Raw genomic sequence first — 27,729 nt, forward strand, 5'->3', positions numbered from 1 at the left:
TTATATACGTTAACTTTAGAATATATGACAAGCCACTTGTGTAAATATCATTGAGCTTCGTGACCACCTTTAATATCAACTTTTCGGCAGCAGATCAAAGCCTGGTACAGAGGGCGCTTTTATAGCTACCAATTAAAGCGAAAGCACAATTTTAGTCTACTTTCAATGTGTATATTTCTGCCATTAAGCTTAGTATTTTAGTTGAAAAGAGATACAGTCTTAAGTTCAGACTTCCCCTAAAGTTTAGGGCATAAACGGTTTTTTTTTGTTTGTTTTTTGTTTTTGGTTTAGGGCTTAAACCAAAAAATAAAAAACGTTTAGCAGTCACACATTGAACACATCCTTATTAAATCAGATATAACCAGGGGTGAAAGTAGGGGGGTACGGTAGGGTACTGCGTACCCCTAAAAGATTTAGCGGGGGTACGCAGTACCTGCAAGAGAGGAGCGGCTGTCAGCTGTAAAAAATATATATATCAATGGGTCCATTGTGCAGCTGTGAGTGCGCCCACTAATCAGCCGTGACTGATTAGTTTTTCAAGAACAATCTGACTTATTCAATTAATAAATAACTTTTTTCCCCATTTCATATTGTTTCTGAACTGTTCGTGTTTCGCTAGAGCAGCGGTGCGATACGTCGATCGAGGAAGTGTTTGAGTCGATCATCGGCATTAGGCGACAAACTGAACGCAGACAGGAGGCTGAGAGCAGCACGTCCTCCTCTGACTCCTTATCAAAGCGTTGATTTTGTTAAAGAACAACAAGAAAAAAAATCAACGTTCAAATTAATGACCCAACAACAATAATAATCTCAGTGATTATTGTTTCAACAAGGTGTTGCGCAATTCTGTGCTTTTCGGTTCCATTACCAAAATAACGAGCAGAGCAGGAGTTTAAAATTAACTAATCAACCACGGCCGTGTTGATTAGTTAATTTATTAGCGCTTATTAATAGTCGCAAAATAAATATCAAGCCTGCAAACCTAATATCGTAACTGAATGTTGTGTTTTTAACGTAATGTCTGGTCGGCTTGTGGAGCGCAGGAGGTTGCCATGGCAACGGGTGTGCTTAAATGACAAAGAGAGACGGAGAGTAAAAAGGTGCGAGTGGTTTAGAGTTGATCGCCTGTTCGGGTTGTTTTACCTTTGTTTACCTTTGTCTTGGCGCATCACAGCCGCTGTAGTTTCTGAACGTTCAATAAACGACAAACTTGGACTAATTATCTCGTTCTTTGTGAATATACGTCATTTACAAACGTCAAACACGGTAAATATTCATTAAGTATTTAACAAACAAATGGCTTTTACCGCGATGATTATGTGAAATTAAATGTCTAAACGAGCCTTTGAACCTAACTCCCTATTTGTATAAATATTTTATTAGTTTTTTAAATGCAAGAATTTGCACAGAACTTACTTTTGGCTGTCTGCCATGAATGTAAAAATATCAAACCACGTGTTATGATCAGTTACACAGTATTTGAGTAGCCCTTTTAACAAATACTTTTTACACTTGCTTATTTAAATCTTAATCTACTTCTGCTTAACATGTTGAAATTATGTTATTCTAATTGGAGTACAATTTTTGGGTACCATCTAACCCACCTCTGTAATGATTGCACTATTGATTTTTTGTTTTTACAAAAAAACAGCCATAAAGTGTACCACTTCTGCTGATCGTGGTGGGCATTCCTTGTTTTAATTTCTGACAGATATTAAAATATTTAATTTATTGTTAATGAATAATTATTAAGGCGTTTAAATAACACCTCCATTGGACCTATTTAAGGGATTTTAGTAATCCAGTTGGGATGTAGCTAGTGATTTATTTATTTTTACTTGGTGAACTACTTTTAATAGACTTGATGTGTCAAAATTCACATTTTGGACATTTTTATACTTCCTTTTGAGTTTCTATAGCTTCTAAAAACAGCCAAAGTGCTTAAGAAACAAAAATAAAAGACAATCATCGGTTTTTATGGCAACAAGTTAATTTTTGGTGTCTGGCAAAGAAGGCGTTTCAAAAACCTCCTGAATGTCAAATTCAACGGGCAAGGTGTCGTTACCTAGCAACCCCAGTCCAGCCCCGTCACCTAGCAACCCAAGCAGAGTTCCAACACTGTCAGTTAACTGGTTTAGCCTATTCAGTGGCTGCCAGAAAAGACAAGAGTTTTGTTGTTGACTTACCAGAAACCACTTGTTGCATTCTTGTTGGTTGTGCTACTTCTGCTTTTCACTATTTCATAATTATGAATCTGTTTGCAGCCATTTTAATGAGTGTAAACGTTGGGTTGGAGGGCCAGGAGGCCCTAAAACAGCTCAGGAGCTAAAAATAGACTAAAACCTGAATTATATAGAAATTATTTTGTGTAAAAAAAATGTAATGAACATTTTTTTGTAATGTTAATAGACATTTCTAACCTCTTAAGGGGTTAGAAAAAACGTTAAGAAGAGAATACTTTCCCAAAACAATGTACTTTCCTGGAAAGAAGCCAATTTTGATCCATAGATGAAAATTAAGTAATTTAATCCGGGGTTGGATCAAGGAGGCACCATTTGGCTCCATAGATGTGCATGAACAGATAAATGGTTTCGTCCTGTACAAACATCAGCCGTTCATCATTTGCTCATTTATTATTTTTCACATCCTGTAAAATCAGCTCTGTGTCTGAACCAGTTAAGGCTTTGTAAAGACATATGGCTGTAAATAAAACTGTGGCAGAGGACTTCTGCTGTTTTCTGACTCGGCTTTGGAAAGCTTAAAGATTTAGTTTCAAAGATCCTTAAAAACGCGACTTTGTAAAAGATTCACCGTCGATAAAAAAATACTTCTGCTGATCTGCATCCATCTCATTGTGTTTCTGCCAAAAGTCAGAAAAGATCAGAAGCTCTGGACAGGAAAAAAATAATAATCAAAACCACATTTGAGATTGTTTTTGTACACAACAGTAAATACAGTGAAAGGTTGCCGTGACGATGACTGTTGCTGCCGTTGTGCTTTTGAGCAATCCCCGCTTTGCTTTCCAATCAAAACTCCCAAGTAACAGACGAATGAGACCCTGAAACCATCATTTGTGTTTATGAAGAATTCACCTGACATGAAGGAACAACAGATGCTTTTACTGCAGCGAGACAAACAGGAAGTAGCTGCTAAAAACAGCAGGAAGTCATGAGTCCACGCCCCTCCAGGGAAAAAACTACAGGGGTCCCTCTCATCATGTTTAAAAATCGGTCCGTTTGGATCAAGAGTTTGTGGTTTCTCCTCCCAGGGCGATCAAAACCCAGCAGCCTGCGCCTCGTCTCCCTGGCAACAGCATCAATCTCATCAGGAGGAAGTTGGCCCACGACCCAGATTTGAAGTCCCAAACCTGGGGCCTCCTTCTCCCTCCATGGGGGATGGGGAGGGGAGCGCTGAGCGACTGGTCGGATGGCGGTGTTTGTTGGCGTCTGATTGGTCAGAGGGTTCAATCAGTCGCTGTCGGAGCCAACCGCTGACGAGCCTTTCCGCTTCCTCTTTGGCGCTTTGGGCTTTGAGTCTTCCTCCTCCTGCAGCAAACAGTCAAACAGAAACAAGGTCATGATGCGTTTCCCCTGGAGCTTAGCCTTAGATTAGCTTAAAAACACAGAGATTTAAACAAACAGTTCGTTTTTATATAAAACACAATAAAGCTGGGACAAGTTCAGGATGTCTAAATCATTTCTTACAGGGGCAGTATTGCATGTTTTCCAGACTCAAAATGTGATTTATAGCATAATCAAGTAACTGTTAACTTCAGTTGTTACAAAAATCTTATAGATGTCAAATATGACTTAAAAAAGAAACTTGACTTGGGCCTCTGTCTCTTTAAAAACTGATGCTGCTTCTGAAACTGTGCCTTCGGGAAGTCATCACAACCAGGCTCCTTCATTAACCCTTTATCAATGTTTTCACCAGCGTCACACCGAGAAATAGCTCGTATAGTTCCACCAGGTCTTTGCTAATTGCTGCTGGCTAGTCTGAAGGAGCCGAGAGGGGAGGGCTGCTCTGTGAGATGGAAGCTTGGAAACTGCAGCTACGAGGAGGGGCTACGCCTCGAAGGCGGAGCTAGGTCCAACCAGGCTGAATGGTTGCCATGGAGATTAAAGGATTTCTCAAACATGCATGAAAGAATCAAGGCAACAATCTAGGTATGTTGTTTTTTATGAGGGAATTACATTATAAAACAATTTAAAGCTCAAAAAGTTGATTTTACATGAAACTTCACCTTTAAAACCACAGAAATTTCAACAAATATAAACTTGTTTTTCTGTAAAACACAATAAAGCTGGGACGACTTCACCACGTCGACATGAGGTCTTAAAAATCCTTTCTAGAATTTCAAATACACTGCTCAAAAAAATAAAGGGAACACTTAAACAACACAATATAACTCCAAGTAAATCAAACTTCTGTGAAATCAAACTGTCCACTTAGGAAGCAACACTGATTGACAACGGGGACCCTCGTCGGGTCAATCAGTGTTGCTTCCTAAGTGGACAGTTTGATTTCACAGAAGTTTGATTTACTTGGAGTTATATTGTGTTGTTTAAGTGTTCCCTTTATTTTTTTGAGCAGTATACATCTCAATACATTAGAATGTCATCGAAAATATTACATTTTATAGATTCATTACTTGGAAAACTACTATATTTAAAGCTTTATGTCTGTTAATATTGGTAATTATGGAATCCAGACAATGAAAATATTACATCAAACCATTAAAAAATAATTTTACACAACCATTGATGGAAGACTAATGACCTGATGGAAGCGATGGAAGATCATACATAAAAAAGGTTCAGAGTGATGAATACAAGCATATATTTTATAAAGTTTGGTGGAAGGAAAAACTATTGTAGAAAAAGGTCAAAGAGGATTGTTAAATGGGGGTATTATGTTATATCCAACCACATAGAATCATTTTATAGCACAATCTATTAACTATGTTACCAATAGTTGTTATAAAAATGCCATATGTATCAAATGTGACAATTTGACGCCTTGAAATTGGGCCTTTGTTTCCTTAAGATAATTAAGGTATTTACAGGTTAAGGTTTTCAGGAGCAGCTTCTTCTGGTGCAGAATTATGATGCACGTCTCACAATTACGTGAAAGTTGGATCAGACTGAAGTGTGAACATGATGTGTTCCTGGGCAAATTATTTCCTCTCGCATCTTTGAGAAAATACATTTATTTAAGGGCGAAAAAAAATATTATTAATTTTACGCAGTTTAAGAAGCAAACATGGCGGTCTGCTTTAAACTTCGCTTCACTAAAGCGATCAGAAACAGAAAGGAAGTTATTTTTACGTACTGAGGCGCTGCTGGAGGCGCTCTCCTCCTCGTTGTTGGTGGGCGGAGCTACGCCCTTCCTGGAACGAGGCGACGAGGCCGGCGCTTTCCTCCTGGACTTCAGAGGCTTCGCCTGGGAATCCTCGTACTCCTCTGCGAGGGCGAACAGGTCGCTGAACCTGCAGAGGCAGAGCGTCGGTCAAAAGAAACCGTGACGTTGTGATGAATGCGTGTTTGTAGCATGCTGACCTCATCTTGTGAGCTTCGTCGCAGCTGGCCTGAACGTGCTGCAGAGCCTGAAGGATGGGAGTCTGAGTGAAGACTGAAAGAAAGAGGAGAGGTGTCATCGACCTGAGCAGGTTCAGCTGCTGTGTGTGTGTGTGTGTGTGTGTGTGAGCTCACAGTTGTTCTTCATGTTGCTGAGACTCAGCCTCAGATTGTCCAGGTGCTCCAGGATCTGTTCCAGGGTCAGCTGAGCCAGTTTGCTGCTCGAACTACGAAGACTGAAGACAAACAAGAGGAAATTGATTCACTGCTAAGCAAAAAAAAAAATGCTAAACTTAATTTTTCATTTTTTGGACCTAAAGAGGAACGATCTAGAGGATCAAGGTGAACTTTAGAGTATTAGTCAATGAGTAGATGTGGCCTTAGTTACTAAGACAACAGAAGTAAACCAGAAAGCTTAAAACAGATAGTCGCTTTTTAATGTATATAACATTTTTATAAGTAGATTATGATTTAAATGTGATAGTTTTGTCCAAATGTATTCAATTTATTCTTGAATTGTGGTGAGGAACTGCAAAACAATGAGTTCAAGGGCGAGAAATGGCCCCTGCGCCTCAGTTTGAGCCCCCTTGGATGTGTAGTCGTCCCCACCTCTGCCTCTTGCGCGGCTGGTTGTTGTTCTTGATGAGCTGAGCCTTGATGTGTTCCCCCAGCGTGTCGTCGTATTTGGACGCCCAGTGGCGCAGGATGCTGGTGGTAAACTGGTCCTCCGGGTGGCAGGGCCGACTCAGAACCATCTTCACCATTTCCTCACTTGGCCTGAGGGCAGGATAAAGACGGAGACGTTAGCCCAGGCGACGGGTCACAACGTGAAAACACGTTTCATCTGGTCGTACTTTTCCCTGCGGAGCTGCAGCAGCAGACAGGACAAGGCCTCCGGATGCTCTGGGAACAAGAACACAGAAAGTTTTAAAGACAACCAATAACTGATAGCAATACGTCAACCAATCAATCAGTTTATCCATCCATTCAACCAACCAACCAACCAACCAACCAACTATCCATCCACTGTACCAACCAACCATCCATCCATCCACTGAACCAACCAACCAACCAACCAACCAACCAACCAACCAACCAACCAACCAACCAACCAACCAACCAACCAACCAACCAACCATCCATTCATCCATCCACTGTACCAACCAACCAACCAACCAACCAACCATGCATCCATCCAACCAACCATGCATCCATCCATCCACTGAACCAATCAACCAACCAACTATGCATCCATCCATCCACTGAACAAGCCAACCAACCAACCATTCATCCATCCATCCACTGAACAAACCAACCAACCAACCATTCATCCATCCATCCATCCATCCATCCATCCATCCATCCATCCATCCATCCATCCATCCAACCAACCAACCAACCAACCAACCAACCAACCAACCATCCATCCATCCATCCATCCATCCATCCATCCATCCATCCATCCATCCATCCATCCATCCATCCATCCATCCATCCACTGAACCAACCAACCAACCAACCATGCATCCATCTATCCATTGAACCAACCATCCATTAAATCCACCCACCCAAGCATCCATCCATCCAACCAACCAACCAACCAACCAATCAATCAGTCAACCAACCATTCATCCACTCATGAATTGCATTAATAACCCTTATTATTATTTTAATCTTGGACATTCTGTTGCCCAGTGACAGTTGGCACCTTTGTATTTGAGGTGCTGTAGGATGGGGATGATGGTTTCCAGTGGGATACTGTGGGCCAGGAAGAGCTGCCAGGTGCTGTACTGTTCAAACGTTTCCCACTCCAGAGACTGAACTGAGGATGAGAAACAAACAGAACACGTTGGAGTCCACAAACCCACGGGAAGCAGAACTGCGCTCTGGATCTCGGTTCCTTACTGAGGATGTTCAGAACTGAGTCTTTCCGGAACATGACCAGGTTCCCCATCATGACGTGACACATCAGCTCCTGTAGCTGAACACAGACACATCCAGGTGAGCGTCATAAAAATGCACACCAACACTTCTAATGTGGCCCTTAGATGAACACATTAATAAAGACTTCAGGAAATCAATTATGTGTTTAAATATTATTCTATCAATCAAATCAAAGCAACTTTTAATCTGTTTACTGCCAAATTACATCAATCCATCCCTCCACTTTTTCCCAATGTGGAAATTTCTACATAAAACAGGCGTAAATTTTTTCACACTAATGGAGTTTTAAGTCGGCCTTTTATTCACAGTTAATCACAAAATGAATTTCCTGCTTTTTCTCTTTTCTCTCTTCCTACCAAAAACTGGATAAAAAAAGTTTTCAGTCTCAACAAGCCCTTTTTTTGAAGGACAATTTTGTTTACAGAGACTTTGTACTTAACTTTATTTGATGTTTCTGTTTTGTTTATTTTTTTGAATGTTTAAGAACATTCATGGTGTTGCTCTGACGCCGCTGGAGTTACCTGCATGGAGTCGATGACGGCTACAATCATGTTGAGCAGCTCGCCGCTCCGCAGCGTCTCATCTGGAAACTAAACACACGCTTTCAGTCGGAATGTGTTCCGCAACATGTGGGGGAGGAGTTGCTCAACACAGCCTCTCTAGAACCTCTTTGAGGGACGGGGTCAGAGGTCAGCCTCGGTTTACCTCAGAGTAGATGGACGGCGTGAGGTAGCAGAGCAGCCGGACGTCGTCCTCCTGACACGCCTTCATGTCCATCATGAGACACGTGTGCAGGTCGCCGAGCGCCGTCGCCTGGGCAAACGACTCGTACAGCATCATCTTCCCGTTCGCCGCTTTGCTGTCAACACAAATGCACAGATGATCACATGAATCAAATACGTTAATGTGTGGGACGTCGTCTATTAGCCGCTAACGCTAGCAACGCTCCTGCAGGTGCTGTTACTACCCAGCATTGATTCATGAACACAATGAGGGATGAGTTGGAATCTGTCACAAGAAATTTTGATAGCAACAATATTTCTTATCCGATTTCTATAAAATGTCTTAAAGTAAAGCTGGGAAATTTGCTGATGTTTTGATATGCGACGTATATAATCTGCCTGGATATAAATCAATAAACAGTTTGGTTTCTGTCTGTTCTGTCAAGAATCAAGACAGGAGTAAGAAAATTTCTACTTTATCTTGATCAACAATTTAATGTGACATGGCTGCTTTAGGAAACGTAGTTTATTAAAATTTTTACAAACTTTGTCTCCTATACTTTATGAAACATTTCATTCTATTTAGCAATAGTTATGAATATTACCACATTATATGAGGGAATTAGTCCAGTTTGTTGTTTACTGAACTTTTTGAACGCCAAAGTAAAAGGAAAATAAAGACGAAAAACAACAGTAAAGCAAGCTTACAAATTTCATTGTACGCTTTGTGAATCTTTATGAGACTAATTTAGCTCCATACTAACACTGCTGTAGTTTTTTGACAGGCTTTACAGAAGCGCATCAGTTGTTTTGATGTCCATCATGGGAGATTGTGTTGCGTTCTGAATACGTGCAAAGGGTCAATAATAATAATAATAAAAAACACGACTGACATCAACAAGTTGACCCGTTTCCTCACCTGGCCTTCAGGTAGTACAGCAGGTGGTATCCGATCTTCGGCTGCTTCTGGTAAAGCTCAGCCAACATGTCCAGCAGCACCGAGAAGCCGCTGTTGTCCTCCTGCATGGTGACCAGGTTCCTGAAGATCAGGCAGACGGGTTTGGACACGGACTCCTCCAGAGACCTGCAGAGAGCAGCGGAGACGTCAAACGGACCAGCGCCCAGCGGAGGGACGTCGGGAGAGGGAGGACGGACTCACTCCTCGGTGATCTCCTCGGGGAGAACCTCCCCTCTGAAGTGATCTTTGAAGAGCTCAGCCAGACAGGAAGCCAGAGCCGACATCTGCTCCGTGTCAAAGTCGTCCTGGAAAACAAGAAGAACTCATTCTGGAGCTGAATGGCCAACCGGATTTAAGTATGCAACTTTTATAAAAAATTATGTTTTTTTTACATATTTGTTAAAACTGTCACCATGTTGTGACAATACAACATGGGACAGATAATCTGTGAAAAGACCAACTTCCTCCACCTCCAACCAGAAACCACCAATCACAGTCAGAAGGAGGGTCTTAACGAGATAAGTTGTTTCTCTTAAAGAGAAACAACTTATCGTTACAGGAAAACCGTTTATCCATGGCCATGCTAACTAGCTTTAGCATTCACAACAGGCTATGCTAGCTGTAGCATTAGCAGAGAGCAAAGGGGGAAAGAGAGGTGATGAGCAGCGCTAAGACCCGCCTCCTGCCTCTGATTGGTCGTTTCTAGTTGGCGCTGGTAAAAGGAAGGACCTCTGTTTTTTCACAGACTATGTGTTTTATATTGTCATATCATGGTAAAAATTTCAACAAATATGTAAAAAAATATTTTTTTAGTTACATACTGCAGCTTTAATTATGGCCCATAATTAAAGATGCATTATAACTCATTGAAATGCACATGTTAGTTGTTTCAAAGTATTTTTCTGATTAAAAAGCAGAAGCAAAGCTAAGCCTCTGCTGTCACATGACCTAAACAGACAGGAAGCTGCAGCGCCCATTAGTTCCTCTGTCACTGCGAAAATCCGACTAAAGATTCCAGAAAAAACTGATTTGTTTGATCAAATTAATTAATTTCTATTTTTTTCTGCTTCGTGTCAAAGTGAACTGACCTCCATGATTAGATCCACGACCTCCTGCATGACCTCGCACTGGGTCTCCGTGTCACTGAGAGGAGGACAAACGTCAGAAACCCGATCACTATGGAGACAGTCGTACTTCCAGACCGAACCTGAAGGGGGCGGCGTTGAGCTCTCACCTGGTCTTCTGAATCTGTTGCACCTTCTCCTTCATGGTGTCGTCTAATTGGTCGAGCCAGGGCGTGATGTCAGCTGGCTCCTCTATCACCGCTTCTTTGATTGGATGGAACCGGAACTCCCTCTTCTTTCCTGCACAGTGATTGGTCAACGGTTAAGAGTGATGTCACGTCCTACCAGGAACATCTGCAGCCCTAAAACAACCCATTATAGAGTACTAAAGTGGTACCAATTATTTAATTTTACTTATTTATCTATACATTTATTTCACTTTTGTTATTTTACATTGTAGATTGCAAAACTTTAACACCGACATTGCCCATATTTATGGTGATTTTACATTATTTATATAAAACTATTGGTTTGTTTTTGCCGATTATAACAAATGTTTTGTCATATGGTTCAAAATCTTTAAACGTAATTGATGAACCTGCCCCCCTCAGGGGAGGGCCATAGGAAATCAGTCCAGGGGTCACAAATGGTCCCCGCCCCCTACTTTGAGCACCCTTGGGTTGCAATGAATCTCCTCCGTTTTTCTACCTTTGTTGTTGACTTCCTCCTCGTCATCGCTGAACGCTGCCTCCGTGTGGTCGTAGCAGCCCTCCTCCTTGTCCAGGACGTGGTTGTCCATCTCCATGGAAACCGCCTCCTCCATCTTCACTGCAGGGCGCAGAAACATTTCAGCTCAAGGTGTTTCCTGTTGAGCTTTACTGTGAAGAGGCTTTCAGTGTGTGCATGCGCTACCTTCGGTGGGAGGAGACGGCGGGCTGCAGAACTCGGGGAACCGCTCCCTGAGCATCGAGCGAAGCTCTCGGTCCAGTTTTGGGTTATCGAACAGAGGAGCAAGGTGACTGAGAGACAAACCAGATCAGTTAGAGGGAGGAGAACATGTAGATACTTTAAAAAACATAAGACGGTGAGTGAGACGCAGCTCTTACGCCAGCACCCTCTTCTCCATGATGAAGTTGAGTGAATTGAAGACGCCCTGCCGGACCTGAGTCTCCAACGGGGGGAAGAAGTGAGGGATGATCTGAGGGGTCAGTGAGAAGGAGATGTGTTACTCATTGGAAACGATTTTGTGTGTATTTGTGTGTATTTTAGCATCCAGGTTGCGTGTTACCCGGCACATGAAGTCCAGCAGCGTGGCTGTGATGGCAGGATGAGGCTTCATGGAGTGATGCATCACCAGGATGGCCGGTTCTGGAACCAAACAGATGCAAAATCATACAATCAAACATGTTTGAAAAGCAGAAGTAGAGCCTCCTGCACAACCAACAAGAATGCAGCAAATGGTTTCTGGATGGTAAGTAAACAACGAAACACTTGTCTTTTCCAGCAGCCATTGTACAGCGCATATTTAGGCCTGTCATGACAACAAATTTTGCTGGTAAGGTTTTTTAAACGTGTCGTTTTTCAGACACCAAAAAATATTAGATTATTGCCAAGAAATGGGCAGGAGTTTTTTTTTTACAACTCTTCAGCTGAACCCAAATAGACATGAAAACATGAAAATTATAAAAATTTAGCATAATAGGATTTTGTATGACTATAGGGAAACTGAAAGCTGGTATTGATCAAGAGATCTCTGACTGGGGAAATATAAAACAGAACATGAGCTGCGCCGTCTCTTTAAGGCATCTATAAAGCAGATTTTAAATTTGGCATTAATTAATGGGTCAAAACATAAAACATTTGTTGAAACCTGCTTTAAATATTGATATGTGAAGATCCAGAACTATTTACATATTTATGGTTACACCGGTTTCCATAGTAACTGCCAGGTGTTTCATTGTTACCTATATTCATGATGCTGTCTTTCTCTGGGTTGAAGAACAGCCAGTCGTAAAACAAGGCCAGCTTGGCGTTGGAGGCTGCCACGTTCGACTGCAGCAAAAGATCACAAGTTAGCTTGTTTAAAAAACACCACTTCCCTCCTGGGAGCCTGGGGTCGCGACCTCTTACCGTGCAGGTGGTCAGCAGCCAGCCAATGATAGCCCAGCGCGGCAGGATGTCGGAGCTCAGCACCTCGTTGGAGGGGTGGACGACGCCGCAGATGTAGCGGATCAGGTCGCAGCGCAGCGACTGGCTCTCCGCCGTGGACAGGTACTGCCTCTGGAACCAGTCCTGGTACCGCTTCTGCTGCCCGAAACGCACCTGGGCGCAGGTGAGGACACAAATTCAACCACACAACCAGAACCTTCCAGAAATCATCACATCCCTTCAACTTCTCCGTATTCTGAGTGAAAACCTCAGACTTATTCTGGTTTTATGAGACAAACCAACACAAAATACAGCAAAACTGGGAAGTTGAAGGAAATGATACATAGTTTTATAATTACTTTACAAATTCAAATCTGAAGAGCGTGATGTACAAGGAAGAAGGTGTAAATTTACCTTTGGGTTCAATAAAGTATTTTTAAATTTGAATTTTGTTTGAATTTCAGAATAAATTTGGACAAAACTACGACTTTTAAATCAAAATCTACTCAGAAAAACGCAACACCAAGTTCTAATCTTTTCCAAGCTTTCCGTTTTACTTCTGTTGTCATGGTAACTAGGACCACATGACAAGAAAAACAGATTTAAAAGTAAATTGGTGTAACTTTGTTGTGGAAATTCAATACAACTGTTAGGCCTGTCGCAATAATCAATAAACCAATTAATTGCATGATAAATTAAAACAAAGTCAATAATTTCCATTTGTATGATTTATTGTTTTTATCTTTCAGATAAAAACTGGATGACAAAAGTCTTCAGTTTTTTATGTTTACTGCGACTTTATAATTCATTTTATTTGCTGTTTCTGTTGTTTTATTTATTTATTTTGGATGTTTAAAATGTCTTCCATTTCCAGTGCTAAATGTTTGTTAAAATTTAAAGTTTATTGATCTTTGACAACATGTTCTTTCATTATTCTACCACTATATTACTTGAAAATTGTCTCAAAACAACAATGTCATCGTTCATCATAATAACTTCTAGATACATTTTTCGTCCAGAAAAATTTGTTAAAGTGACAGGCTCAGCAATTAAAAACTGACCTGCATCTGTTTTATATCCATATTTAAATCAACAGTTATTGAGTCACTAAGAGCCACAGAGCACAGCTTTAATCACTTTCATTAAGTTCACTAAAGTTTGTGTTTGAAGCTCAGAGGGTGTGAATACTTCTGGGTTATGTTTTTACCCTGGAGGTCATGAACAGCAGCTTGGTCTCCATGTCTGGAGTCAGTCGACAGGCGAGAAATTTCCGTGACGTTCGAGCCGTCAGGAGCTGGAGGATCCCTGCAGGAACGACACCGCAGAAGGAGACAAACATGGCAGGAAACACGTTTACACTCACACATTGGTGGCCGTTTTCCAGGTAGTGAAGCTGAGCTCACCCGTAAACTGAGGACTGAGAACCTGAGGGTTGTGCAACAGGTCCCGCCACAGCAGCTCCATTTCCGGGATCCGAGCGACATTCTGCAGCAGACGAATCAGATCTCTGCCAATGATGAGGCACTCCATGAACTACAAACACAGAGAGAGAGAGAAAGTTATCGACGTGAGAACAAGAACTGAAACAGGAGATCTTCCTTTCCTCACCTTTTCCCGCAGCATGCTGATGCAGAAGTCCACTTCTTTCTGGCGCAGAGGCAGCAGGTTCGGCGTGCCGTGATCCACAATCAGACGGAGGTAGGTGTACACCGACATCGCTATTAGCATCCCGCTCTTCAACACCCACTCCCTTCAGAGAGCAAAAACATTTAGAGATTTAATCAGGAAAATTCACCAAACTGTAAACATGAACTATTATAATTCCTTGAACAAGTTAGGACAGATCTAAAGGCTTTAAAAACATCTTCATCACATTTTTGCACAAAATTATTTTTAGATAAGATTTTTGTCTGGTCAGTTCTGTCTATTTTGAGCTCCTATAAGTTGTTTTAGGGTCTCTGTTACTTTAAATCCAAATTTGTTGCTGCAACTCAAGGTTTACACTCACACATTGTAAAAATGGCTGCAAACAAATGCGCAATTGTACAACCGTAAATCTTTGAAAAGCAGAAGCGGAGCCTCCTGCACAACCGACAAGAATACAGCAAGTCGTTTCTGAATAGCAAGTCAACAACAAAACACTAGTCTCTTCCAGCAGCCAATGTACAGTGCATACAGCTAAATGTGCTGGAGCTCTGCTTGGGTTGCTAGGTAACAGTGCAGAGCCCATCAAATGCGACTCAACATTTGGAAGATTTTTGAAATGGTTAGTTTCGCATTGCCAAAAAACAGCTGGGTGATTTCTTTAAGCAGTACAAGAACATGTAAAATGTGAATTTTTCATAACAGGGCCCCTTTAAAGAGCGGATGTGAGTGAGGCTTACTTTTGCTCGAACAGGATGTCCAGGACGCTCTCGGCCAACCAGATGTTCTTAGCGGAGATGTCTCCCCCTGCAGAAGCAAACAGCAACATCAGAACAAACACAGCGCTTGGTTTTTTAAATAAAAGACGAAGTCTGTGTGAATCTAACCTGCAATCTGCTTCAGAAGAGTCATGATGACGCCGTCGGCTCCTATTACTCCACTCTTCACCAGTTCCCTGACCAGCCACACCAGCTGCACACAAACCAACCATTAACACTCTGAGCACCCAGATCTAGAGAAACTCATCCATGTGCATAAAACAATCCTCCAGCTGCAGCTGATCCTGAACGCTGCTGCTGGTGTTCTGACTAAAACCAGGAAGTTAGAGCACATCACCCAGTTCTACAGCCCCTATGCTGGCTCCCTGCAGCTCAGACAGTAGACTTTAAAATACTGTTGTTGGTTTATAAATCACTGAACAGTTCAGCACCACAATACATTAAATATCTGCTGTTGTTGTATCAACCTTCCAGACCTCTCTGGTCTTCTGGTTCTGCTCTGAAGAACCAAAACCAGAACCAAATATGGAGAAGCAGCATTCAGCTTCTATGCACAACAAATCTGGAACAAATTTCCCGGAAGCTGTAAAACGGCTGAAACACTGAGATGGTTCTTGCTTAGAATCATAATAAATTAAACATAAATAAATAATTTGATGTGTAATGATGGCAAAATGTAATGTTTACTGGGTTTTATGATGAAAAGCACTTTGAAATGCCTTGTTGCTACACAAATAAACTCGACTGATTGGTTGATTTGTCTTATTTCCGTCACATCGACGATGAGTTCTACCTGCGTTCTGGGATTGTCCTGCAGTTTGAGGAACTTCTCCATCAGGATCTGGTTGATTTTTACCAGCACTATGTTCATCCCGTCTCTGTTGACCAGCGTCAGATCTCTGAAGCACTGTTCCAACACACCAGATCAGAAGGCTGTTATGATTCAGTTGCAGTGATGCTGAAGGAGAGCAGACATGGACTCACCCTCTGGGCCTGGGTCGGCTCTGTGAGGACCAGGGTGAACAGACCCAGACAGACCTCCTCATGCTGCTGCTGGCCTTTACACACCTGCACAAAGTTTGTTCCATGATTTCACACAAAAACATTTAGAAAACTCCAGCCTTTAATTTGACGACCCACTTTATCGTACTGCGTTAACTTTGTTGTCATAATGAGCGTTTCTTACGTTGGCAGTGAGTGCATCGTTGGCTTCCCGTTCTGACAGCCCATTGGTCAGTGCCTGGACGATCACAACACACCGTTCCAATCTCTGGAACACATAAAATATACACGAACCATCAAAGGCGCCAACACTGACATTACTCCTTTATTAAAGCCTCTGCAAGGATGATTAAAACTAAGCTTGCCGTTTCAGAATGTAATAAAGTATCGTACCATTCTGTTCTGAGCAGAATCAGAGAAAAACAAACAGTCTAAATGAACTGGTAATAAATGACGGCTCCAGTATCAAGATACAACTTTTTAAAATAGCAACACATCTGCTGCTGCCCCCTCCAGGTCAGCTGGCTGAAAGACAAGCAGACCGTTTGAAAATATTTCTAGTAGTGAAATGTGGAAACTGAAGTAGCCAAACTCTTAATTTAATATATTTAAAGTATTAACGTGAAACATTCAATAAACAATCTTTGACAGTACAGTCCTAATATGACCATTTAAACCTGCGACAGACGATACTTCATCTTGAAACAAAAAAAAAAGCTAATTCAACTTGCTCCACTGTAAACACCATCATTAAACTCTAATAATAATACAGTTACTTTTTTATGGCATTTGAACCTTTCCTTAGGATAAGAAGAATTCACTCATGCATAAACTAGTTAACCTTTTGGTATTTAAAGACATTAAAACGGGCTATTAGGCTGATTTCAAAAATCCAGCTAAAAGTTCAATCTTAGTGGATTAAAACTTCAGCAAAAAGCCCTGACCATGTACCTAAAAGCAATGAAAAAGAACAAATTATTTTTATGTTTGCAATAATTTTAGACATTCTTGAAACTGCAATAGCAAAAGAAAAGTACATTTTTGGGTGCCAGTTGAAATATATGCCTACTTTCTTATTGTCTCTCTTTATCCTTTGTAAACTTTAGCATTGTGTTGCTATGAGACTTTGTCCAACTGGCTAAATATTGCTTACACCACAAGTTCATAATGCTTGGAACATATTGACCAACAAGAATTGCACTCCAAACTGTCCTTTGGAATATAGATATTGCAATGTTCTACACACTAAGCATTTAAAACTTGCCGCAATGCATAAATATTGGCATCAGAATAAAAACAAAAAATGAAGGTTAAAGATGCAACAATAACGATTCAACATTTTCTTAGCAGCAGCATGAATGTTTGTTGCTTTTGTGGTTTAAATAACACCAACTAACTCATTTTATAGATTTTACTTTTAAATCTTTGTGCTAATACCATAATATTGTGGTATTTTTAGTCAAGGTAAACATGGTGGCCTTACAAATAGTGCAATCAGTGCATCTTCAGCTTTTCGTTTCAAGGTTAAAGACAAAAAGTGAAAGTAAACGCACTTTTCTTTGGTTGCTTTTCTGAACCAACCGTGGATGATTCCACAAGTAGTTATAATTTAATAAAAAATAAACAGGGTCTCAACAGTTCTGACATGTGAAACAGGACGCATGCGCAACTGTCACATAGGTCTCATCCATATGTTTACGTAGCATTAGCATGCTAGGCTATATTTCATGAACTTGGAGAGTGTAAATAAAAACAGCAGCGTTTCTAAGAGCCCAAACACTGAAAACAAACACTACAACTTTATCTCGTTCAGCTCCATGTCTTCAACAAGGTGTTCACACACCTCACAGGTCTATTTCTCTCAACTACCGCTGCTAACCTTCTGCTAGCTATGCTAACTAGCCTGTTAGCAGCAGCACTTGATAAAATGGTTCCATGTCTTTGTACCTTTGGCTTTTTTGCACAAATTTAATTTAATTGGGTCCATTATATCAACGTCCTGTCTCGGTTCATCCAAAATAAAATTAGGTATCCAAGCTAACCAGTCCTGGTCTCCCTACCTCCTCTAACTCGTCTTTAGCATCCAGCTGGGTGGACACCAGGAGCCGGCCCTGTGGCTTCGCCTTTGCCGGTGCAGGCTCCATCTGCTCCCGCCGCGCCTCGCCGGGGCCCCGCGGAGCTGTGCTGGGTTGGGACTACCGTTTCAGTGATGTTGTGGGTGTCTGTATCGATGTAATGGAGAGTCACGGGGGCTGTGGCCCGGGTCAGAGCCTCGCTGTGAATCACTTCGGCCAGTTGATATGTGTTTTTAAAACTTATTTGGAGGCAGCTTGGATACCAGTCTGACTCCGTAACACCGTCCGACCACAGTAACATAACGGACATCCGTACAGACTGAGCTGGGGTACGGTGCGTGAACAACGGAGCCCAATGACCAATCAGATTGCACGTTGGTCTGAGCGACGTTAGTAACAACCAATAGCAAGCGAAAGAATCAAGGGCCAATCCCTGAGTAACTATACAGCCATCCACCTGCATGGAAACGAAACAACTTTATCTTGTTTACAAGTAACGTATAAATGCAAAAATTGTGAGAACACATGATTTCCCTGGTAAGCATGCATGGAAAGGCTTAAAATGATTGCATGTTTTATTGTAACAGCATAATATCACACTGGAAAATTAAATCAACTACCCCAAAAATGTGCTCAAATAAGAGTAGCACTACAATTAAACCAAGAAATCACTCAAGAATAAAAATGTACTTGGCAAAAAAAGTAACTTAGGTTCTGAGGAACTGATAAAAATGTTTATATTTTACAACAATGCCATCAGAAAGAAAATAAAATTTACATTAAAAGTTCAGTATTTTAAAGACTAAAAATTAATGCAAATTAACTTACAAAAGGTAATTCCTGACACAAGACTTTTTACCCCAACTAAATAATTTCAATAACATTTTACAAAATTTTCACTGAGAGATTATGCACATGTAATAAAATAAAATAAAAAAATACTTTTTATACATCTTTACTAGTGGTGCCAATATATGGGTCTGGAATATTTGTAAAATATATTTCAAATCACCCAAAACTACTCTGTATTTTTAAACTGATGATATCTTAACAACTCCATAAAGTTGCTGTACTTGTGCACTGTACCAAGCACATACCTGTTTATTAAACTAATTAAATGTAATTTTTTGGTAATATGTTCATAAAGACCTTCAAAAGTGATTACGGGTTATCATATAGATCACCAGTCTATCCCAGGGCTACACAGACATGTCTCATAAACTACAATAATATTTAGTAAATTAGAATATGTGTTAATTTCTGATAATGTTCGTTTGTCAGATTAAAAGTAAAATATTATTAAACATGCTTTTCATTTAGTTCACATTCCAGCATTAAAAATATTGTTTTACTTGTCTGGCGTAATATTCTAATCTTAAATGTCTTTTATCCTTACCTGCAAGTGGAAAATCATCAAAAATAGTAGAAATAGAGTCTGTGTGTTTTAACTGCTTGCATGTAAACCTGGAGAAAAACCAACTTATGCCTCGAGTGACTTTTCAAACTCTGACATTTCCCAGTTTTTTCTAAAACAATTCTGAGATTTTTTAGCAGAAATATAATTGAAAAAAAAATCTAGAATATCCTCAATACGCTGAAATATGAGCTTCACCTTGTAAGCATCATTTATCAGCGTCACAACCTGCAGGGAGAAACAAATTCAACTCATTTTAAATACACTTTTGAATAAAAGACAAATTTCAGAAATTTTGCGTTGACTTTTAAAAAATTAAAGTTAAAATATGAAAAACGTTCTTGGTTATTATAAATACATAAAAATGAAACAATACATGCAAACTGCACACAGAAAACTACCAGGAGACGTTTAAACAAAAGTAACAATACCCATTTTATTATGTATTTACACAAGTTTTGATGTTTTATCTTACAAATGAAACATTCGTCATGTCTATGTCTACTCTTTTCTACAGTTTATCCCTGGAGAAACCAGCTTGGATCAGTCAGTCTGAAAATGCCGCCCAGCTGTTTGATTCTCAGTTCTTCTCATTTTCTCCCAGCAGCCAGTACGTCCTCATGCGACCTTTGCCCTTCACTTCGATCTCCCCTCTGAGCTGAAGCTGGAAGGAGCCGAACTCCTGCAGGACCTGACGAGTCGCCTCCGACACGTGAATCTTCAGGGCTGAGAGGGAAACATGTCTGACATTACTGAACTGAACTGAATCTATTGTTTGTCACTGTGTTATCTTAAATGCAAAATGTTTATATTTTTTTGCACAGTTTTGGCTTAACTGCAGCTCTGAGTGTATTGTTCTTTCAGAAAATGTCCTCTAATTGAGTCTGTATACTAAAGTTAACGATTAATCGATTGCTAAATTAGTTAATTATTTCAATTAATCACGATTAATTGTTTTGGTTCTAATTAGTATTTCTATTTTTTACATAAATTGTGTCCTAGGTTACATTTTTAGAGAAGAAATATGGCCAATATTAGCTTCTATAATAAATACAGATAAAAATAGACATGAGCCAGTTAAACTCATGTGTAAGTGTGGATTTTATTATTCTGTGTGAGTTGAATTGTCCAACAGAAGATAAACAACCTTTGTAAACACATTTAATTTGCATTTGCCTAGTTATATTTAATGAATAGTGGTTCAACTTTGCATGGTGGTTCTGTAAAGTTCTAACTTCTGGGTTCTGTGGGTGTAAATGTTGCAGTTTTCTGCTGATGCGTGTGCGGTTTCCTGCGGGTCTCACCCTCTCCTGTCGACTCCATGCGTGACGCCGTGTTGACCGTGTCTCCAAACAAACAGTACCTGGGCATTTTTAACCCGACCACACCTGCACACACGGTGCCTAGACGAGAACACACCAACAACTCAGGACATTGGAGTGTTTTCGCAGTTTGTTGTTAGGTTTGCGTGTGGCGCCGCCGCCGTACCGCTGTGGATGCCAATGCGAAGCCGCAGCTGCTGACTGGGTCGGTGTCGAATTTTGAAGCTCTTGACTGCGTCCAGCAGAGCCAGAGACATCCGGGCGACTTCCCGACCGTGTCGCTTGCCGTTCCTGACCGGTAGACCCGACACCACCATGTAGGCGTCCCCGATCGTCTCCACCTGAAGAGACCGCAGAAAATGAATCGTTTAACATTTAGCCTGACTGGCAGCTATGGGGACATATCAGGGCAAATGTAAAAAAAACAAAGGAGTTCATTTAATTCTTACATTCATTTAAAAAAATACAAGGAAATTTTTTTTGAAACTTCTGAGTTTGAAAAGTCAAAAAATTTGCTAGAAATTCTGACATTTTGAGATTAATTAAAACAAATTCTACAAAAAAATGCAGAAATTTCTGAGCTTGAAAAGTAAAAAAAAATGCGATTAAAAATCTGAAAATTTCTAGAAAGAAACTTGGAAGATTTGGGTTTCAAAAGTCGAACATTTTCGAGTTTGCTGGAGAAAATGGTAAACTTTCAAGCTCAAAAATTTTTACTAGAAAATTTCTATGATTTTTTTGGCGGAAATGTACTTTTTTTTCCAATCTAAAAAAGCCCTGATACGCCTCGGGCCAGGATTTTAAATCAAAACATTAGTTTCACCTTGTAAACATCAAAGTTGTCTATGATGGCATCAAAACACGTGTAGAGATCATTTAGCAGGGTCACAACCTGCAGGGAGAAACAAATTAAATCATTTTAATACAAATGCAAAACAGAGGAGCCAGAAGAAGTTTTATTTTTTCAATAAAAGACACATTTTCAGACATTTTGTGTTGAATTTTGAACAAAAAAAGTTAAAATATGAAAAATGTTCTCTATTATTATAAATATATAAAAATATAATGTAATACATTTGAAAGGAGGAAAGTTACTAGCTTGCAACAGTATCCAGACCTCTGGAAATACCAAATTCCTTTGTGTAAAAACCATAAATAAAATTTGTGGTTCTTACATTTGTTTTTCAGGATATTGTCCTTTGCATTTCTTGTTTATGTGTGTTATTATATACTGCTATCATGTTCGAAATAAATGAATAAAATAAATATTTTGATGTGAAGGGGAAGCAAATTATTTTATATACTTTTTAAAAAAGTTTCATATTAGGGGTAAGCATTTATCATATCGTTTATCATTTTCTTACCACGATAATAATTTTGATTTATTGCTTTGGTGATAAATTGAATCTGAAAACGCCTAATTGAAAGGTTGACTCTCTTCACTGATTAGTTGGCTTCTGAAGGTATTTGTTTGCACTTATTTAGGGGTATCAGAGTAAAAAAGGTTGGCAACCTATGCATTATTTCATGTTTGTCTATCACATAAAATCCCCCCATTTTGTGTAAAAGTTGATTTGTCGTGATTTCCTTCGGCAGAAACAGGAAATCTGAGGTGTAGTTACTCTCTTTCTCCACTAGATGTCAGTCTAGTTTTAATCTCCCGGTGTTCTGCTTCATTTCCCTCCAGTTAGGCGCTGGTTTCTTGGTTTCCACCGACCTGCAGCGGCGTGCTCTCTGCAGACAGAGCGGTGAAGCCGACGATGTCGCTGAAATAGATGGTGACCGAGTCGAAAGCTTCGGCCTGAACCGTCTCGCCTCGTTTCAGCTGGTCGGCTACCGAGCTGGAACCCAAAAATAGAATTATTGCAGCGCATTGTTGCTGCAGAAAACACTTAATGCGCACAGTTGATCCGTGGAGGATATTTACTGTGGTAGTATCTGGTAGAGCAGAGCCTCGGCTTTGCGTTTCTCCTCGTTATAAGCTTGAGTTCGCTCCTCCACCAGCTCCTCCAGGTTGTTGGCATATTGCTCCATGCGAGACAGAAGGTTGTCCAGGATGTTGGAACCGTAACCTCTAAAAAAACAAACAACCAACAAGAAAACGAATGAAAAAACAGCTTTATTTTATATTAAAATGTTTTTCCCTTGATTGTTTTTGATAATACATTTTATGTTTTAATTTAAAAATCACTCAAATATCATATAGCAAGCCTTTTTTCCTTTAAGACATTAAGAGTAGACTCATTGTGTGTCACATAGAAATCAAATTACAACTGGCTGAGTTGTTTGTAATAATCAATAAGCAGTTAATAATGTGTGAATCTTTAATTTTAAGAAAGGACCAACCAAGAACGGGATTTGCTTTCTTATAAAAAAACAACGGTTGCTTCATTTTTATCTCATAGTATCGTTTACTGTGGTGTCTTTGGTCAAATTAACTTGAACTGAATTGAGGTGTTCTGGCTGTGCCTTAAATTTTAATATTTGTCGGATCTCATTGATTTTTCACACTCAAAAACTCAAACGAACATTCTGTTTTCTGTCAAACCTTTTCCTTCCACTAAACTTTTTATTAATACACATGGAGACACCACTCTGAATTAGCAGCGACCTTTTAGTGGAGGATCTCGACGACAGTCGAACATCAACATAATTCTGTATAAAAAGTATTTTTGTGATTATAACTTACTCAAACTCATTTTTGGTTTTATTTTAATTAGCCATAATGAAACAACAATTAAATATAAGAATAATTATTATTGATTATTAATATATTCTGATGTGTATTTACTATAAAGTCCAGTTTTCCTGTAACAGTAAGTTGTTGCTCCACCATTAGCACATCGAGCAGCACCTACATGAGAATGATAGACAGCTCTAAGGCCTCCTGGCTCTGATTGGTTGTTTTTGACCAGGATTGGTGCATTCGTTCTTAGTTAGACTTTCTCCTTTTTGTTTATTTATGTTAATAAACATTTTTTCTAAATGTAACTTTTCGTTATTTTCGGTAGTTTTAGTTAACTCTAAAATGTTGATTTTTCCATAACAGGTTAATTTTGTTAGTTTCAAATAGTAAGATAAATGAACCCATCCTGGTTCATTCGTCTGAATGAATGTGGTTTCCCCACCTGTGCTGCTTCCTCAGGAGGATCTTGATGGTATTAAAGTCGGGCCTCTCGTTGGGCTCCTCGCTCCAGCAGCGCTGCATGAGGACCCCGAGCTCCTCGCTGTGGCTGTGGAAGCAGAGCGAGGGCCGCAGCGGAGGGACGCCGCCCTGGATCACCGCCTGGACGATCTCTGTTACACGCAGAGGCGTTGAGTTAGAACAGCCGGGTTACAGCGACACAACAACAACCAGATCTACATGTTGCCTCTCTACCTGTGGACCATAACAGACGAGTACTAATAAATATTTATGGCTCTGGTTGCCGTGGAAACCCACCTGGACGTTCCAGACTCTGAAACTCAATAAGAATCAGTTCCTATTGAACGTCACTCTGACAACTCGTTGCCTTAAGCGCATCACCTGGAGGAAGTTGCATCAAAAACGTTTTGACACGTCGGCCAAAATTATCTAAAATTTAGAGTTATGAATTAAAATTAATAATGATTATTAAAAAGTACTAATTCCACTGGCAGATTATTTCCTCTTATAACGAGACATTTTTCCCATGTTATAAGTGAATTAATCTGCTGGTGGAACTAGTAACTTCATAAATATTAAAGAATTATTGACTTAAAACAAGCTCCTGTATCTGTACCTTTGCCGTGTTTGGTACATGTTTTTAACTGTTATCATAATTAATGTTGTGTATTGCTGAAGCGGACCAGGCAGCGACATGTTCACTCCAGAAGCGGAGATAACACCTGACGCCAAGCGGCCAACGAGGCGAAGGGTTAACGACGTGCCTACGGCGAAGGCCCGTCCAGCTGCCAGGCAGGAATGTAAACAACCCGACGCTTTCATCGCGTTTGTGTTTCAGCTCAGAGATTAGAGGCTGGCTTCGGCGCTGACCTTTGGGAGAGAGGGAATGCGAGTCGAGGTAGAAGACTCCCTTCAGCAGAGCGACCTCCTGCAGGATCACACCAAAGCTGTAGACGTCGCCCCGCTGGGTGCCGCTGCAGGGCGGGCACTCCATCCTCAGCAGCTCAGGAGAAGTCCACAGCTTTCCTAAACAGTTCATTCATAAAATAAAACCATACTATTTAACTGGAAAAAAATGTTCTTTTAGAGCGCTTAGCAAAAGTATTGACATCTTCTTGAAATGTAGTCACTTTATGGACAGAAAGATCCACATTTTATGTGTATCCAACGCAAAAATCTTACACAAAATGCTGACAATCTCTTCTTGTTACATATATTTATCTAACAGGGTTGTCTTTTAACAATATTATAGTTTCAAAGTTTGTCAAAATTGTTTATTTATTTATTCTTCAAATTCGTCTTGTTGAGTCAAAAAGTAACTTTTCCTGCTACGCTGCTCTTGGCAGTTGGCGGTCACCGTAGCAACCAGTAACCGACAGCTCCCACCCTGTTTTCGGTTGCCGTCGGTAACCTTTAGGACCATCAGTTTTCGGTTGCCGTCGGTAACCTTTAGGACCATCAGTGTTTTCTTTACCAGTGTTATATTTAGATCAATTTAATTATACAGAGTTTTATGTGTAATTTTGTCACATTTTGTATAAGTTTTTAACTGTTATCGCAGTTAATGTCATGCATTTGAGACATGTTTTATTTTATAACTGTCAGCTGTTCATTGGGAACCATTGCTATGTAGTAGGGACTGTTTAAAGGTGATTTATTGTATTTTGAATTAAGTAATTCCATAATTATTTTTATTGAAATAAAGTACTTGTTCCATTGACAGATTATCTCACTTATAACAAGACATTTTCCCCACGTTATAAATGAAATAATGACAATATTTATAAATATTCAAGAATTACTGATTTAAAAGAGCTCCTGTATCTTGTTGAAAAGTTACTTGTAAGTTAGTTTTGTCTTATTTCAAGTAAGATGTTTGCACTAGAAAGGATACTTGGTGAGATTTTGTGTTTTTGCAGTGTACAGACTTTACTTGTAATCAGGCTAAAATTGTTACAGACATACTTTTGTATGTCTGTAACACAGCAGACCATTGTAAAGTTCCTCAAAACTTTACAATGGAATTGTAAAGTTTTTGTCTTTTTATTTTTGAAGCGTTTCTAATAAGCAGAACCATCACAGAGACTTTTCTGAAAAGTCGACTTTGCTGCACTCAGATCAGCTTGTACCTGAATTATTAACCTTGGCTAAACATGGACCTTACCACAGGGGCCGCGTTTCATTGGCTAATGCCCATTTTACGTCACAGCGCAGCTACCACATGCGTGACCGTCTCACAAACACAAGCTACAGTAGTAAACAAATGCTAATGTACATTGTGGACTAGCAGACCGGCAGAAAGTTTTTGCGTCAGGACTCGAAAAAGAATGGTTCTCCACCGTCAGTGGGGTATTTGTACAGGCGATGTCGGGTATCCTGATCGTATTTGTGGAACTAAAATTCACAGATTTCCAAAATCTGAAACGGAAAGTCTTGCTTGGATCAAAGCTTGTGCACGACCACATTTGCAGCTCAACCGTCGTAGGATCAATAAGAACAAAGTGTCTGCTGGTGTAAGTATTATTGCTTTGCTTTCTTTTTGTTTAGTGAATAAAAAAAAGAAAGTCAATAATAAACACATCCATTATGAAAACTCTTTAGCCAAGTACAGCATAATGGCAGTACCGATACAACTTCTACACCCTGAAGCCTGTCTGTTACAGCCTTACGTTAGCTGAACAGATCAATATGCAATGTGTACCGTATGACATACATTAAAGATTTTATTTTACCTTAAAAGGCTTTTTACTAAACTGTAATTGTGTTAGCCACGCTGATCGTGTTAGCTTCCGAGTACCGTGTATCAGGCCTAGGCACATGCGAACATTTGCCAACAGAAATCACCCTCAAAACCATGAATGCCCGACTTACCCAGCCTTGCAAGAACAATAGGCGTCAGTGATCTTGTCCACAGCTATATTTATGCTGAGGGTCTGAGGATCTGCTGTGTTCCTCATCGACCGGTAGCATTTAGCTGTGATGCGCACAATCTTGGAGGCATCGCGTGGCTCAAACACCTTGATGTTGTCCAAAAAAGATGACATGAACTTGTTGGTTCCATTGTCGTGGCTGATATTTTGTGAAAATCCGGCAGAAATGCTACACTAATTGACACAGAAATACTCTGCAGAGAGTCAGTCGAAATGAAAGACACCATGTTTACACATAGAAACTAAGCTCCACGAGGTTTTGTTTGTGAGACATGCAGTCACGTGAGACTTTCGAGGGGCGTTTCTGGGCGGAGCTTGGTAAGGTCCATTAGCAAGCGTTTTGAAAGAAAGTGACCCAACTCCTGTTCTTTAACTGAGAATAAAAACAATTTGAAAACTCTTCATTTAATACAGCAAATATTCAAAGTCCTTTTGAAGTTTTGTATTTATTTCAACAAAAAAATCTTGACTGTTTTTTTTTGTTGCTTTATTTTAGTTTCACTTTCATCTTTCTGGCCCGTGAAAACTTTTGAGTCAACTTCTTTTGATCAATAACTGTAAAAAGTTCAAGGGGTGTAAATATTTTTCCGATGCCCTGTGCGCTGTGCTGTGAACTGGGTAGTGTGTGTTTTGTTCGTACGTGCGTAGAAGGCGTGAGTGTCTTCAAGGAAGCTACTGGTCCGCAGACTCTGCAGCCCGTAGTCTGTGATCTTCAGCACAAACCGACTGTCCACCACACAGTTGGAGGACTTCAGGTTGCCGTGGGAGACTATGACGCTGTTGTGGAGGAAGGCCATTCCCTGCACAGACATAATCATTAAAAATGATTGGAAGCTGGGTGATTGATTGTAAATATATGGTGTAGATGGGAAATAACTGGTGCATGCAAAGGCTGTCAAATGCTAAATGTGAAAATTACTGGCTTGGTGAAGTAGATGAATTACTGAATTAATTAATTATTGCTGTCAGAAAAACCAGAGTGGCTGCAGTAGAGAGCTTTAACATT

General features: G+C 40.1%; 2 protein-coding genes across 2 annotated transcripts in view; both read right to left on the reverse strand.

Moving 5' to 3' along the window:
• Positions 1–2,614: 2,614 nt before the first annotated feature.
• ints3 (integrator complex subunit 3) lies at positions 2,615–18,249 on the reverse strand. Its single transcript, XM_008422287.3, has 29 exons — positions 17,898–18,249; positions 16,022–16,105; positions 15,820–15,903; positions 15,629–15,742; positions 14,944–15,028; positions 14,797–14,863; positions 14,021–14,162; positions 13,816–13,945; positions 13,620–13,717; positions 12,395–12,586; positions 12,229–12,316; positions 11,553–11,632; positions 11,371–11,462; positions 11,177–11,283; positions 10,973–11,092; positions 10,435–10,564; positions 10,289–10,343; positions 9,402–9,505; positions 9,162–9,326; positions 8,226–8,379; positions 8,042–8,110; positions 7,482–7,557; positions 7,285–7,398; positions 6,431–6,479; positions 6,186–6,353; positions 5,712–5,812; positions 5,559–5,631; positions 5,332–5,488; positions 2,615–3,545 (listed from the first exon to the last, which is right to left on the reverse strand). Exons 1-29 carry the CDS (start codon positions 17,979–17,981, stop codon positions 3,468–3,470), a joined length of 3,060 nt encoding a protein of 1,019 aa, XP_008420509.1. The 5' UTR covers positions 17,982–18,249; the 3' UTR covers positions 2,615–3,467.
• Positions 18,250–19,742: 1,493 nt separating this feature from the next.
• The window catches only part of npr1a (natriuretic peptide receptor 1a), a 45,561-nt gene continuing 37,574 nt past the window's right edge, over positions 19,743–27,729 (reverse strand). The window contains exons 15-23 of the mRNA XM_008422285.3: positions 27,364–27,523; positions 24,664–24,819; positions 23,777–23,945; positions 22,576–22,722; positions 22,366–22,489; positions 21,472–21,540; positions 20,815–20,989; positions 20,631–20,729; positions 19,743–20,052 (exon numbers count right to left, since the gene is read on the reverse strand). Of these exons, the coding sequence (XP_008420507.1) occupies positions 19,907–20,052; positions 20,631–20,729; positions 20,815–20,989; positions 21,472–21,540; positions 22,366–22,489; positions 22,576–22,722; positions 23,777–23,945; positions 24,664–24,819; positions 27,364–27,523 (1,245 nt within the window). The 3' untranslated portion in view covers positions 19,743–19,906. The remainder of the gene's footprint in view (positions 20,053–20,630; positions 20,730–20,814; positions 20,990–21,471; positions 21,541–22,365; positions 22,490–22,575; positions 22,723–23,776; positions 23,946–24,663; positions 24,820–27,363; positions 27,524–27,729) is intronic.

The sequence above is a fragment of the Poecilia reticulata genome, chromosome 11 (assembly GCF_904066995.2).
Source record: "Poecilia reticulata chromosome 11, P_reticulata-male-v2, whole genome shotgun sequence".
NCBI classification, from domain to species: Eukaryota; Metazoa; Chordata; class Actinopteri; order Cyprinodontiformes; family Poeciliidae; genus Poecilia; species Poecilia reticulata.